We start from the raw sequence: 13,592 nt of genomic DNA, 5'->3' as shown, positions 1-13,592 counted from the left end.
TAACCCTTATAACTTCCTAACAAAAAAAAATTTTGGTTCCAAAATTGTGCTGATGTAAAGTAAACATGTGGGAAATGTTAGTTATCAAGTTTTTTGTGTGCCAAATTTCCGTTTTTCTCACAAATAAACGCAAGTTATTTGAATGAAATTTTACCACTAACATGAAGTACAATATGTCACGAGAAAACAATGTCAGAATCACCGGGATCCATGGAAGCGTTCCAGAGTTATGACCTCATAAAGGTACAGTGGTCAGAATTGTAAAAATTGGCCCGGTCATGAACGTGCAAACCACCCTTGGGGGTGAAGGGGTTAATCCAATTGAGATGCTGTGGCATGACCTTAAAAATGGGGTTCATGCTCGGAAACCCTCCAGTGTGGCTGAATTACAACAATTCTGCATAGATGAGAGGACCAAAATACGACCAGAGCGTTGTAAAAGACTCATTGCCATTATTGCAAACATTTGAATGCAGTTGTTGCTGCTAAGGGTGACACAGCCAGTTATTAGGTTTAGGAGGGCAATTACTTTTTGACAGAGGGCCATGTAGGCTTGGATTTCTTTTTCCCCTGAAAACAAAGACCTTCATTTAAAAACTGCATTTTGTGGTTACTTGTGTTATTTTTTGTCTAATATTTATATTTGTTTGGTGATATGAAACATTTAAGTGTGACAAACATGCAAAAGAATAGGAAATCAGGAAGGAGGCAAACACTTTTTCATACAACTGTACAACACTCCACAACCTAATGTTAAACCTATGTATGCATAAACTTTTTCATGGGATCATTGAACCTGCCAATATGTCTGTGCTGTTAGGGCAGCCAGATCTTACTGTTAAGTTCCCTTTAAGAAAAGATAAAATTCCGACATTCTTACCTTTAACGTCAATCATCAAAGGTTCGCTGAAATCTGACTCCATCTGTAAATTTTCATATATACATGAATACTGCCCAGCATGCGTTTTATTTGCATGGTGTATTACATAGATAAATGGATTGTTGCTATTTTTGGCTATTTGAGCATTACCCTTGAAAAGGGTAAAAACAATTTTTGGATATGAAGAAGCGCACGTTATGGTGATGTCCTGTCCCGGCTGGACAATGCTCCTTGGTTCCACGGTGATTGCTGGTGGTGGGTATCTGTCTGTACAAAATCCACACAAACATTGTTTTAAATGAAGGGCATATTTTATAGGATATGTTGTTTGATGCAAAAAGTTTAACTGGATGGACATGTCTTATATCAGTCTAAGTATCTAGGAAATTCTATTGACAGGGGTGTAGCTTTGAGGGCTTGTCACCTGGCCAAAAGTGGCCAGGTTTTCCTCTTATTTTATTTCCACAGCTCCCCTGAGTATTAGGGTTTTTTGAAAAATCCATCATATGGTTCCAGAGATCTGAGCCTTTTGTTTGGTGCTAATTGTTTATGGTCTTTCCCAGGGGGCATAGGACACAGGGTAGTAATGCAGAGAAGCCTAAGGATCCGCCCCAGAGGATCCTATGAACTTCACCCCCATGCTAATGTTTATAGAAGTTATAAATAACTAAATAAAAAGGCCAATATTTCTGGAACCATTTGGTAGATTTAAAAAAAAAAAAAAAATAAGCAAGGTAGCATTGGGAATAAAATAAGAGCAAAAACTGGCCACTTCTGACCTGGCTTCCTTAAGGTGGTGCAGATGAAGTAGTTGGACCTAGTCCCTAAAACTCAATGGGAACCAAAGGCTCCTCTAACTTGTAAGTAGACACCAGTTTTATTAATGACAAATGACTGGGGACCCTTACAGATTTCACGTTGAGGTCTAGAGGCTCCATATTACTGTTACACCTTCATTTAATTTACTCTTACAAACATTTTATTGGTAAAAAAGTGATGTTTTAATCCCGCTTCCCCAATAAGTACAGGGACATGCCCATTTTTGCCTGAAATATTCTCTGAAATTCTCAAGAAATTTGAGCCTGTTAGCAACTATGTGGATGATCTTATGAATAAGTAAAGGGCATCTGATTATATCATGGTCAGGTTTGCGACATTGCATGAGTCCCCTCTGATGTATCCAGGTAAAACAAATATCCTGGAATCAGTGAGAAAGTCCTGGATTCCTTGCATTTTCTGGAATCCAACATTTCTATGTCTCATGAGGGTTCATCATTGCTGTGAAGTCTGCTTAGATCCCTTTTTTGTAGGCTATTAATGTGTGGGCACTACTACTTGACCTTCAATGATGGAATGGTAAAGAATAGGTGCAAGATGACACCAATGAGTAAGAGTTTTTAGCTCGGGGTTAGGACTGTAGCGCATCAGGACTATTTAGAACCATGTAAGGGAATGTTTTGCATTGCCAGCTCTTGGCTCCAAGATTGGTAACATTCGATTGTCATGCATAATCCCTTCATCCCCTCATGGTATTTGCCTTACCGCTCACGTATAGGTACACAGGATCACAGAGCTCTGATAACTCCGAACTCCTCCTATATTGGCAAGTGTAGAGTCCGCTGTCATTTTTTGTTAAATTTGCGAATGTAAACGTTGGAGCGACTTGTTCTGCTATTGGATCCTTATTTCCGTCTTTTCTCCAAAAGAATCTATGAGCATTTAACGAATCTGTGCAATTAAAAAATGCCGTGCTTCCAATCATATGGATGTCATTTGGATCTTCTGTAACTATTTCTAATGTGGGCTTAGAAAGCTTTCCTGGATCAAAGAGAAAATAACACATAAAGGCTCAAGTACAAAAAATGTGATAGGGAAAAAAGTGTGCTAGACACGTACGTACAGAGGTCTTTACTTGAAACTATATTTGGTGCCATAGGAAAAAGATTCATAATTATTACACTTGAAAATGTCTACTTGGACTAAGAATGAACATGGCACCCTTGAAACATCATCATGATAAACTTGTGTGAGTCTCTACATTTGGCCTACGGAACATCTCTCTACATAATCCCATTTTATTATGTTACTCACCGAATACACCACTTTGTGTTATCATCAGAATGCCATCTGAAATATAAGAAACAGTCCTTTATATTGGCATATATTAAATATACAGTACGATAACATAGAAGATCCTGGATGGATTACATATCAGGTGAATGAATTTGCATCAAATCTTCAATATGCAATTAAAGGGAATCTGTCCGAAGGATTTCACCCCCAGATTATTTATATGTGAATGTAGATCTGTCAAAGACAAGTCCAGCAATGCCTTTACATGGCCAGTCCGTTCCTCTGTTACTGAGAAATCAGAGTTTGAATTAATAAGCATATGAGGCTGAAGAGCTATGGTAGATCTGAAGCCACTGCCACTCCAGCTCTATTCCCCGCTAACTGCTGCATCCTCCTGAATGCTAACAGCTCTTTTTCCTGAAGTCACACAGGATACAGGCTGTAAGTCATACAACAGGTGACGGAGCTAGCAGGGAATAGAGCTGGAGTGGTAGAGGCTTTAGATCTACAAGTAGCTCTTCTGACTCATTTACATATCAATTCAAACGCTTCTTTCTTAAAAATGGAAAAACAGACTGGACATGTAAAGATATTGCTGGACTTGTCTTTGAATGAGCTATATGTACATATACAGTAAATAGTTTGGGGATAAAATTCTTTTTAAAAACATAGTAAAACTCGACCAGAAGATAAGGCTAAATGGGAAACTGTCATTTCGATATGGCATAATTTTGGGTACATTCAAAATGAAATTGTAAAAAAAGAAGTGACACGACGTTGCATAATGTCTGACCATTGTAAAGTAGGCAACTTTTCTGTTTGTTCAGTTTTTCAATATTTTTAGTTTGTGGGTTTTATCTCACCCTGGGAAACAAAATCATTATTCTTCCTAAAATCTATTTTTTTTCTAATTTATATATGTGTATAAATTGTTTATTTTGGTTGTATGCCCTAAACAACTGACAACAGTTTTTTCTACTTCACCTCATTCTTCTTAATCCATAAATGATTTATAAGTTTATAATTGTACTTTTACAAAGTTGCTTACAGGGCAGTTTACTGTGTTTTACTATAGGACAAAACTAGGACATTAATATAATGGTGTTTTATGGAGGACGTTGCATTTTTAAGTAGACCTGCCATCTATTCTGTCTGGTTGTATTGCCCATAAAGTAACAGAGCTTGTACATCTTTCCTTGGAACTTTATATTGTGCCGTCCCTTTGTTAATCCTGCTGGAAATGTATAAATTAATTAACTATGTGCTTCTACCATTTGTTTGGTCAATACAATGTGTGTTGACACAGTTTTACACTATCAGTACTCTTTGAAAAAAGTGAAGAATGGTTGGGTTTAGTGAAAAATGTAAAAGTTTTGAAAATTACTAAAAGAGGAACAATGAATTTTAAGAAAAACCCAGAATTATTATTTCTTGGGGAATACAAATAAGGGATCATCCAGACTCCATTGATTTTTTGTGTACGCAAAAAGTAGACTGATTTTCACGAGTGTCCTTTAGCAGAAGTTCTTGGTCACTGTATCAGGTTTTACCATCAAAGTTTCATCATGTTTTTGAGTACGAGAAGCTTCTCCTATCAAAAAGCATGAAAATCGAACATCCCAAGGATGGTACCCAAGTGCTGTCTATTTTTTTTCATGGACCCATACACTTGCAATGGCAAGTTTGATACAAGACTTGGATCAAAATCAGACATGTCTCCAAGTTTTGCTGCTGACCATTCATCCACCAAAAAAACAGACATGTGCACAGACTCATAGACTATAACTGATACAAGGTTTATCCGTGATAACAAGAATAGAACATGAAAATGATAAACTGACGTCCGAATAAACCCGTAAGAAAAGTTAGGAAAGTTGGCTCAGATGGGTCCAGCGAGAAGCAATAGGACTGATACAGATGTGTCCTAAGAGCAGCCATATGACTGATTTTGCTTTAGCTGATGAGATTACTCCAGTGATAGCCAAACAATAGATTGTAGTCCTCCATGAGATCTCAGTGCTTATTATATAAACTGTTTTGCTGTAGAAGTGATAAAAGTGAACAGCTGATATAGCCATATACTGTGAAAGATCAGCATGGCTGTCTAACATGTGTAAGAAGTCACCAACTATGGCAGCATATACATAGGGGGTACTATAACATCTGGAAAAGGGGCATGTCAAAAATGTAGTGTGTCTCTGCCATATGTTCTTGGCCCTGGTCTTGTAGCAGACTGCCTGACACATACTTCGAAAAAAGTAGAATCCATACAGAATCGGAATGGCCAATGCTGTCACTGTGGCAGCTAAGAACCAAAACGTAGTTGGGTCGCCCTCCCAGGGTTGTGGGGTACTCGGTACCGGGCCGGGATCAGCGGGATGTGTCACAGCAGCGGGGATCCGGTCCGTGGCCCTGGGCGCCCAAGTAATAGGGGAAATGTAATGGTTTGAATGAATAGTTCGTGACGCCACCTGTGGTGTTCGGCAAGTGAGATGTTAGGCCGACTCTGCATGCAGATCCTCTGGGGCTGGTGGTGTGTTGCAGCCAAGATGGTGAAGCTCCCCACAGGTGGAGCTCTAGCCCCAGGGCAGTGTAGATGTGGGGGAAGAGGAGAGGCCCAAGCGGTGTAGAAGCTGGTACCCAGGTGTAGCAGGGCTGGATGTGTTGGCGCAAGAATGAATGGAGGACACCAGGGCTTGCAGTTCCAAAGCTTTACTCACAGTCTGTAGTACACACAGGTGCCTGCCTCTGTGCCGTGTCCTCTGGGTCAGGAACTCAGTCAACCTCCAGGCAAGATGGAATGCTCCCTTCCAACGCTCCGCCAACATGTGCCTTTCTGAATGTCTCCTCTATAGCGCCTTTAAGTGTGAAGAACTCCCAGTACTGAGTTACACTGGAGTGCCTCCTGACAGATGTTCCCAAGAACTCTACTTGTACGGCAGACAGCTGTAGCCTGCTTCGGGGACTCCTTACCCCTGAGTTCCGGCTCACTATCCAAGTTGCTGTTGTGCCCCCAAGTCTTAGATGGGAGTAGTGCATTTACAGCCCACTACTCCACCGGTGTCTGCTGCAGAACCATTAGTGTCCATACAACCTCGGGGACCGGGCCCCGGCCTTGCGCTTAGAACTTCTAGGCAGGGTTCTTCCTCTAACCCACGTCCTCTCTGTTCCCTTTTACTCCTTCGTTCCGTACTAATCTCTCTCTCCTATGGAAGATCAGGTTTCAATTCAATGTCTTTCTCCTTCTTTCCTTTCCCGTGCCAGCAGACCCGGGTCAATCAGGTCTGCTGCAGCACCTCCTTCCTCCATCCCTCTTTCTGGGATCTCCTTTCCTTACTCCTCTCTGAGTGGCTTCCTCTCCCAGACTGCCCTGTAATTCTAAACCTTCCCGCTCTTTTATGTATTCTCAACTCCACCCGCCTCCCAGCACGTTTCGTGTTCCAAGCAGGGAGCCACCAAAGGTGCTCTGCTACTCTCTAAGCAAGGAGCCGCAATGTGGCTTTGCTGAACTACTCTGTTGTGTGGGGTGCGAGTGTTGGAGCGTGGTCAGGAGCCTCCAACTTACCTGGATGGTGGGGCACCACACCTCAGGAGGAGGTGCAGTACCTCTGTGGCGACTGAGCCTCAGGGGCGCCACATACCCAAAATGAGAGATTATCTGTCATGAGTCTATGCTATGGTACATGCTTTTTGCAAAGCGCAGATGATCATGATGTGCAAGCTGCACTCACATTTAATTTTTTACCTTCAGAAAGGGACTGCTCTGGCACCAAAATGCGCTTGTGTGAATAAAACAACTTGCTTATTCTTTCTGGATCTCATCCTTTCCATGAGTACAGCTGGTGTAACAGGCCAAATTAACTCCTGTCCAGGTTACACCCTGTTATAGTTTGGCCCAGGCCAGAGTATACCCCAGGGAATAAACTCTTCTAGGCCAAACTAGATATCAAGCCGGGTATAATCGGACAGGAGGAGATATGCAATGGCCTAGGCCCTAATATACCCAGGGTATAATCAAGCCTAGTCCACTTTTACCCTGAGTATAGTCTGTGTTAGGTGTTGGATTTCTGCGTTTAATCTGCAGGGATCCAGACCCTCACATTCTGCAGTCTCCTGCTGTTTATCTACTGCAGAGAAGATTGCAGAGGAGATTGCCTTGCAGCAAATCTCTCCTGAGGCTAAGTCCTTCTGTCCTTCTACTGAGCATGCTCATGGGACGATCTCCCATTGGAGATCGGGAGTCATGTGCTCAGGTCCTGCTCCAGATCTCATTGGTCCATCTCGGAGATCTGGAAGCTTGCAGAAGGTCCCGGCTGCTATAAAAGGCGCGCATGGCTTGTCCGCCATGCGCTAGTATAGTCTTACTTGCTGCTGTGTGTATGAGGACGGATGTATGATTCTGGTGAATGACTTATTTAGAAACCCCTTTCCTCTGATATTACGTATGTGGTTAGGGACTGAGTTAGAATCAGCGCCAGCGCTCCTCTGCTGCAACATCCACAGCTGCTATCGTCCGACATTGCGCTTGCGTCATAACTTTGTCATTTGGCAGCAGTGTCCACGCCGCGCTGCAGTAGCAGCCCTCCTTAGCATCCGCAGCTGCGACGCCGCACACACGGTAGGTCTAGACGGACGTTGCCGCTGTCTTGGGCTACTCCTGTGACCTGATACCATGTGTGTATTTATACTGAGTACTGTGACCTCAACAGGCTCAGTCTTTGTATTTGTGTTTATTTGGCATCTCTGTGACTTAACAGAGATTGCTCTGCGCACCTGGGTGACGTTTAACCCTGTGCGCATTACCGCCATATTGCTCCTGCCACCACTTAGCAGCGGTTATATCACCTACTGCACGGTGGACCCCGAGCGGCGAACGCACTTTATTATTATTTTTATTTAGTGCGTTCCGCCGTTCCTAACAGTCTGCCTTGGGGTATAATATGGCTCGTTACCACGGGCGTGGGCCCGAAGTCATTGCTAGCACCAGGCCCTCCTTGATTCATGAGCCCCATAGCAGCTGCTTGCTCTGCCGCTATTAGTGGCATGCCAGTGGCTGGGGACCCCTGGGGCAGTGGGGGCCCTAGGCAAATGCCTTGTTTTCCTGCCCCTAGCGTCTACCCTCTGTCTGAGATTACAGTGATGTCCAGTAAGATAAGTGCTTTTTACCTTAGAATGCAATTGTACCATATTCTTCACTGGTTTTCTCACCCTGTCTAAGATTGATTGAAAAGTGTGCAGATCTCTTTCTAACATCCTCAGACACACAGCTGCTTTTAATGTATAACTACTGAGAAGTGCGGTAGATTATTTACCTCATTATATCTTTGTGGTAGTCTAATATTTTTACTGATTGAAGTTTCTTGGTTTTAGTAATAAAAGTCTATGTGTTTAGAACGTTAAAATTTAAGTCAGTTATCTGCTCTCATAACATACCTGACAAACCTAAACCCCCAATAAGATGTTAAAAAATTAAGTAATTCTTGCGTATATCACTCAATGCTGCTGATATCAGGGGGGTATAATCTGACATGAGGGAGTATGAAATGGTCTATGTCTAGGACAATTTATACCCTGGAGTATAAATTGGTGTAGTCCATAATATTCCCAGGATATAATGAAGCCTAGGCCACTTTAACCCCGGGTATAGTCTGGACTTGGCGTATACTATGGACTGTTACACCAGCACAACATAATAATCTCTGCTTTGCCAAACTACTATCTGGACAATGCTCGCCTCCAGTCATGGGGCTGCAGCTACAGCATATCAGGCTCCTACAGGTGTTGTGTCCTAACAATTCCTACCGGTGAGGGTTACCATCACCGAAACCTCCATTTAGTTTCTTATAGTACTGCCCTATATGTGCACTTTTGTACAAGTAGAAAATTACGTGAAAGAGTTATACATAATATAGAAGTGATTTTAATCATTAATGAAAGCCACAGGATATTCAATAAATGCCAATAGATGCAAACCCCACCAATGTGACTCACATCCATCTTGAAAAAAAGGGCTCTTTCACGTAATTCAGAATGGACACTTGGCCACGTATGTGCAGCTCTCTACATTCACTGTATGGGAGTTTGGATAAAAATGCAGAGCTAGGCAATATCCATAATCTCCATACTAATATATTTCTGGAGATGCACTATAGAGCTCCATTTTTCATATAGATGAGGGTCGCAGTGGTCAGACCTGCACCTGTCGGGCTTTAAATGTCATAAATTGGAAGACCCATATAAAAATACCCTACTTACCTCCTGGCATCCCCAGCTTCTCTTTTGGTTAGCCGGCCTGGGGCTACTGTATATCCTGTGTGCATGACTCTGCTAATCAAAAGAGGAGCCGGGAATGCCGGCTAGTAGGAGGCTGTTTGCATTTCTCCAGTCCGGCAGCCATGGGCTATTCATGGGCCACTAGAGCAGAGTGCTGAAAACTAATTTGCTCATCTTCACTAACTAATAATGCCTTAAATCAGCAACGATCCAACCACAACTTGTGTCTCCAACAATTCAAACATTTTATGGCGTATATTGCCATGGCAGAAACCTATTGCCCACGACTGCTGAGTAATATTGCACCGTCCGCCCAAAAGACTTTGGACTTTTTTGCACAATTCTCTGCAAATGATGTAAAATTTGGCTAGGCTACATACTGTAAAAGGCAAGTAACTTTTCTAATCAGAAAAATAAAAAGGAACAGAAGACAAAGAATAGGAAGTTTATTAGTTGTGAAATTCTACATGTCAGCATAAACACGGCGTATGTACATAATGCAGTGAAGTAATATTTATTATCACACACTGCTTAAAATGAAGCAAGGGCATTTCCCAGAAATGTTGGTGTAGAATAATTTGCATAATTGTAAATAACTGGATATGCCTAGAAACATTGGTTCTCATGAATTATGTAGCAATGACATAACCACCTTGGATGAGTTCCTGTTATTATGATTAAGCTGTCTGCCTATATAGATCTGAAACAATAATTTTAAAATGTTACTTTAAAGAAAAACAAAGTGTGAGCCCCCTTGTGTATTGTGAGCGCCCTTACCTTGCAGTGTGAGACCCCTTCTGTATTGTGAGACCCCCCGTGTATTGTGACCCCCCCCCCCCCCGTGCAGTGTGATCCCATCTTGTGCACCGGCCATGAAAGGGCTGTGACAGGCTGAGAGCAGTGGAGTCATGTGGGAACATGGTGGCGTGCGCTCGGTGAGAGGGGGAGGATGCGGAGAAGTGGTCTGCACTCCCCTCCCCTCCTCTCCACGGCAGCTGCCTCCTCCTTCAGAGCTCCTCACGCCCCCTCCATGGCTCCCCGTGTGGTGATTACCTGTGTCCAGCTCTAGCACTGTCCTACTCTGCCGCCCGAGCACCAAATCCTCCATTGGCTATGGAGTGGGTGGGGCTATATGGAGTGGGCGGGGGCTTGATATTGATACATACATACACACACATACATACACTCAGTTATATATATATATATATATATATATGTATATATATATATAGACAAAAAGAAACGACCAGCACCTCTTAGTGTGAACACGTGCAAGCTGCAAAAACTGCACAATATAGACAAGAAGAATACAGCAGCACATGTGCATGAATCTAGGCCATGTGAAAACACAGAAAAACATTAAAACCATTCAATTTAGATACCGTATATACTCGTGTATATGCCGACCCGTGTATGAGCCGACCCCCCTAATTTTGCCACAAAAAACTGGGAAAACTTATTGACTCGTGTATAAGCCTAGGGTGGAAAATGCAGAAGCTACTGGTAAATTTCAAAAATATAAATAGATACCAATAAAAGTAAAATTAATTGAGACATCAGTAGGTTAAATGTTTTTGAATATCCATATTGAATCAGGAGCCCCATATAATGCTCCATACAAAATACACCCCATATAATGCTGCACAAAGGTTAATAATGGCCCCAGAAGATGCTCCATGGAATAACATGCCCCATAAAGGTTATGGCCCCATAAGATGCTCCATAGATTATGCCCCCATAAAATGCTCCATAGATTATGCCTCCATAAAATGCCCCATAGAATATGCCCCCCTATATGCTGCTCCGTAGATTATGCCCCCATATGCTGCCCCATAGACTATGCCCCCATATGCTGCCCCATAGAATATGCCTCCATATGCTGCTCCATAGATTATGCCCCCATATGCTGCTACCACAGAATATGCCCCCATATGCTGCTCCATAGATTATGCCCCCATATGCTGCCCCATAGAATATGCCCCCATATGCTGCTCCATAGATTATGCCCCCATATGCTGCTCCATGGAATATGCCCCCATATGCTGCTCCATGGAATATGCCCCCATATGCTGCTCCATAAAATATGCCCCATATGCTGCCCCATATATTATGCCCCCATATGCTGTTGCAAAAAAAAAAAGCCATACTCGCCTCTCCTGCTCAGGACCCGGCACCTGTGATATTCACATGTCCGTGGTCCATCGCTGCTCACCACTGTTTGCGCGTCCTCTGTCAGTGACTGTTCAGCCAGCAGAGGGTGCGGCGTGCACTAACCACGTCACCGCGCCCCCTGCTGGCTAAACATCATGGACACAGGAAGCAGCAGACAGCGGTGAGCAGCGTGGGAACGAGGACAGGTGAATATCGCTATACTCCCCCGTCTTGGAACGTCTCTGCAGCCTCGCTTCTCCACTGTCTCCCTTCCTGCCTTCAGTGGTCACGTGATACTGTTCATTACACTCATGAATATGCGCATATTCATGAGTTTAATGAGCGGTACCACGTGACCACTGAAGGCAGGAAGGGAGACAGTGAAGAAGGGAGGGGGCTGCAGAGAGTGCCAGGATGGGTGAGTATGATTTGTGACACCCCCGCCCCCCCTCCCCCGCTGACCTATAGGTATATGACTCGTGTATAAGCCGAGAGGGGGGCTTTCAGCCCAAAAAAATGGGCTGAAAATCTCAGCTTATACACGAGCATATACGGTAATAATCCTCAAAAATATTTTTTTCCAAAAATTTTTTTTAAAATTACAGTAAGATGAAAATGAAGGTTCTTAGTGCACAAATTGGCCAATTCATGTAAGCCCATCAACCACGGCAAGGTGACCTCCTTTGATGGGTCCCTGCTCTACCGTACATAAGCCATTTCTGGGTAACCAGCCTACAATTTTAGACAAACATGTCACTACCGGGCTAAGCCTACAATTTATGAGCAGGTAGAGCGGATTGTGGCCACCTGCAAGGCCAATGGGAGGGGTGCAAGATCAGACTGGAGGCAGCTAGCATCCAGCAACTAAATAGACAAAAATTGTCCAAAATTGTAGGCTGGTGGCCCAGAAGTGGCTTATGTACGGTAGAGCAGGGACCCATCAGGGGGAGGTCACCTTACTGTGGTTGATGGGCCTACATGAATTGGCCAATTTGTGCATTAAGAGCCTTCATTTTCATCTAACTGTAAGTTTAAAAAAAATTTTTTTTAAATTTTTCTGGAGAATTATCTAAATTGAATGGTTTTAATGTTTTTCTGTGTTTTCACATGGCCTAGATTCATGCACATGTGCTACTGTATTCTTTTTGTCTCTATATATCTAATATATAAAGCTCAAAGTGTGTATGTATGTGTGTATGTATGTGTGTGTGTGTATGTGTGTATGTCCGGGATAGGCATCCGCACCGTCGCAGCTACAGCCACAAAACTTGGCACAGTCACACGTCTGGACCCCGAGAGCGTCCTAAGCTATGTTGTGAGGCGAAATTTTAACCCCGCTCATTCCAATTCACCAAACAATTTTGCCCCTATCTACATACTGGGGAAAAAGTGTGTGCGCGTCAAGGCCCGCCCCTCATTATGATGTCATAATGCCCCTATTTGCATACTAGGGAAGCAGTGTGTGCGTATCAAGCCCCGCCCCTCATTATGATGTCACAATGGTTGCCATGGTGACGCTGATGTCATAGGTTGCAAGCCCTGCCGCCGCTCATTTTGTCATAATGGTTGACTATGGGATGGAGGATGTGTGATGGGTATATGGACACTGGACTATGGGATGGAGGATATGTATGACGGGTATATGTGCACGGGACTATGGGATGGCGGCTATGTATATGGGCACGGGACTGTGGTATGGAGGATGTGTGAATGGGTATATGGGCACTGAACTATGGGATGGAGGATATGTTTGATGGGTATATGGGCACAGGAATATGGGATGGCGGATATGTATATGGGCACGGGACTATGGGATGGAGGATGTGTGATGGGTATATGGGCACGGGACTATGGGATGGAGGATATGTATGATGGGTATATGGGCACGGGACTATGGGATGGAGGATATGTATGATGGGTATATGGGCACGGGACTATGGGACGGAGGATATGTATGATGGGTATATGGGCATTGGACTATGAGATGAAGGATGTGTGATGGGTATATGGGCACTCGACTATGGGATGGAGGATATGTATGATGGGTATATGGGCACGGGCCTATGGGTTCGTGGATATGTATGATGGGTATTTGGGCACGGGCCTATGGGATCGTGGATATGTATGATGGGTATATGGGCATGGGACTATGGGATGGAGGATAATTATAAATTGTTATAACTAACCACAGTTAGTTACTATGCCCGGGCAGCGC

The 13,592-nt window shown here is 43.4% G+C and overlaps 1 protein-coding gene across 1 annotated transcript in view; it reads right to left on the bottom strand.

Moving 5' to 3' along the window:
• LOC141085566 (uncharacterized) overlaps positions 1 to 13,592 on the bottom strand; it is a 96,237-nt gene that overhangs the window by 24,717 nt on the left and 57,928 nt on the right. Inside the window, exons 2-4 of the mRNA XM_073571027.1 lie at positions 2,972 to 3,007; positions 2,423 to 2,698; positions 881 to 1,147 (exon numbers count right to left, since the gene is read on the bottom strand). Of these exons, the coding sequence (XP_073427128.1) occupies positions 881 to 1,147; positions 2,423 to 2,698; positions 2,972 to 3,007 (579 nt within the window). The remainder of the gene's footprint in view (positions 1 to 880; positions 1,148 to 2,422; positions 2,699 to 2,971; positions 3,008 to 13,592) is intronic.

This window comes from Dendrobates tinctorius, unplaced genomic scaffold (assembly GCF_039654945.1).
Source record: "Dendrobates tinctorius isolate UK_male_01 unplaced genomic scaffold, ASM3965494v1 ptg000028l, whole genome shotgun sequence".
NCBI lineage: Eukaryota > Metazoa > Chordata > Amphibia > Anura > Dendrobatidae > Dendrobates > Dendrobates tinctorius.
This window is presented reverse-complemented; position numbering and strand designations above follow the sequence as displayed.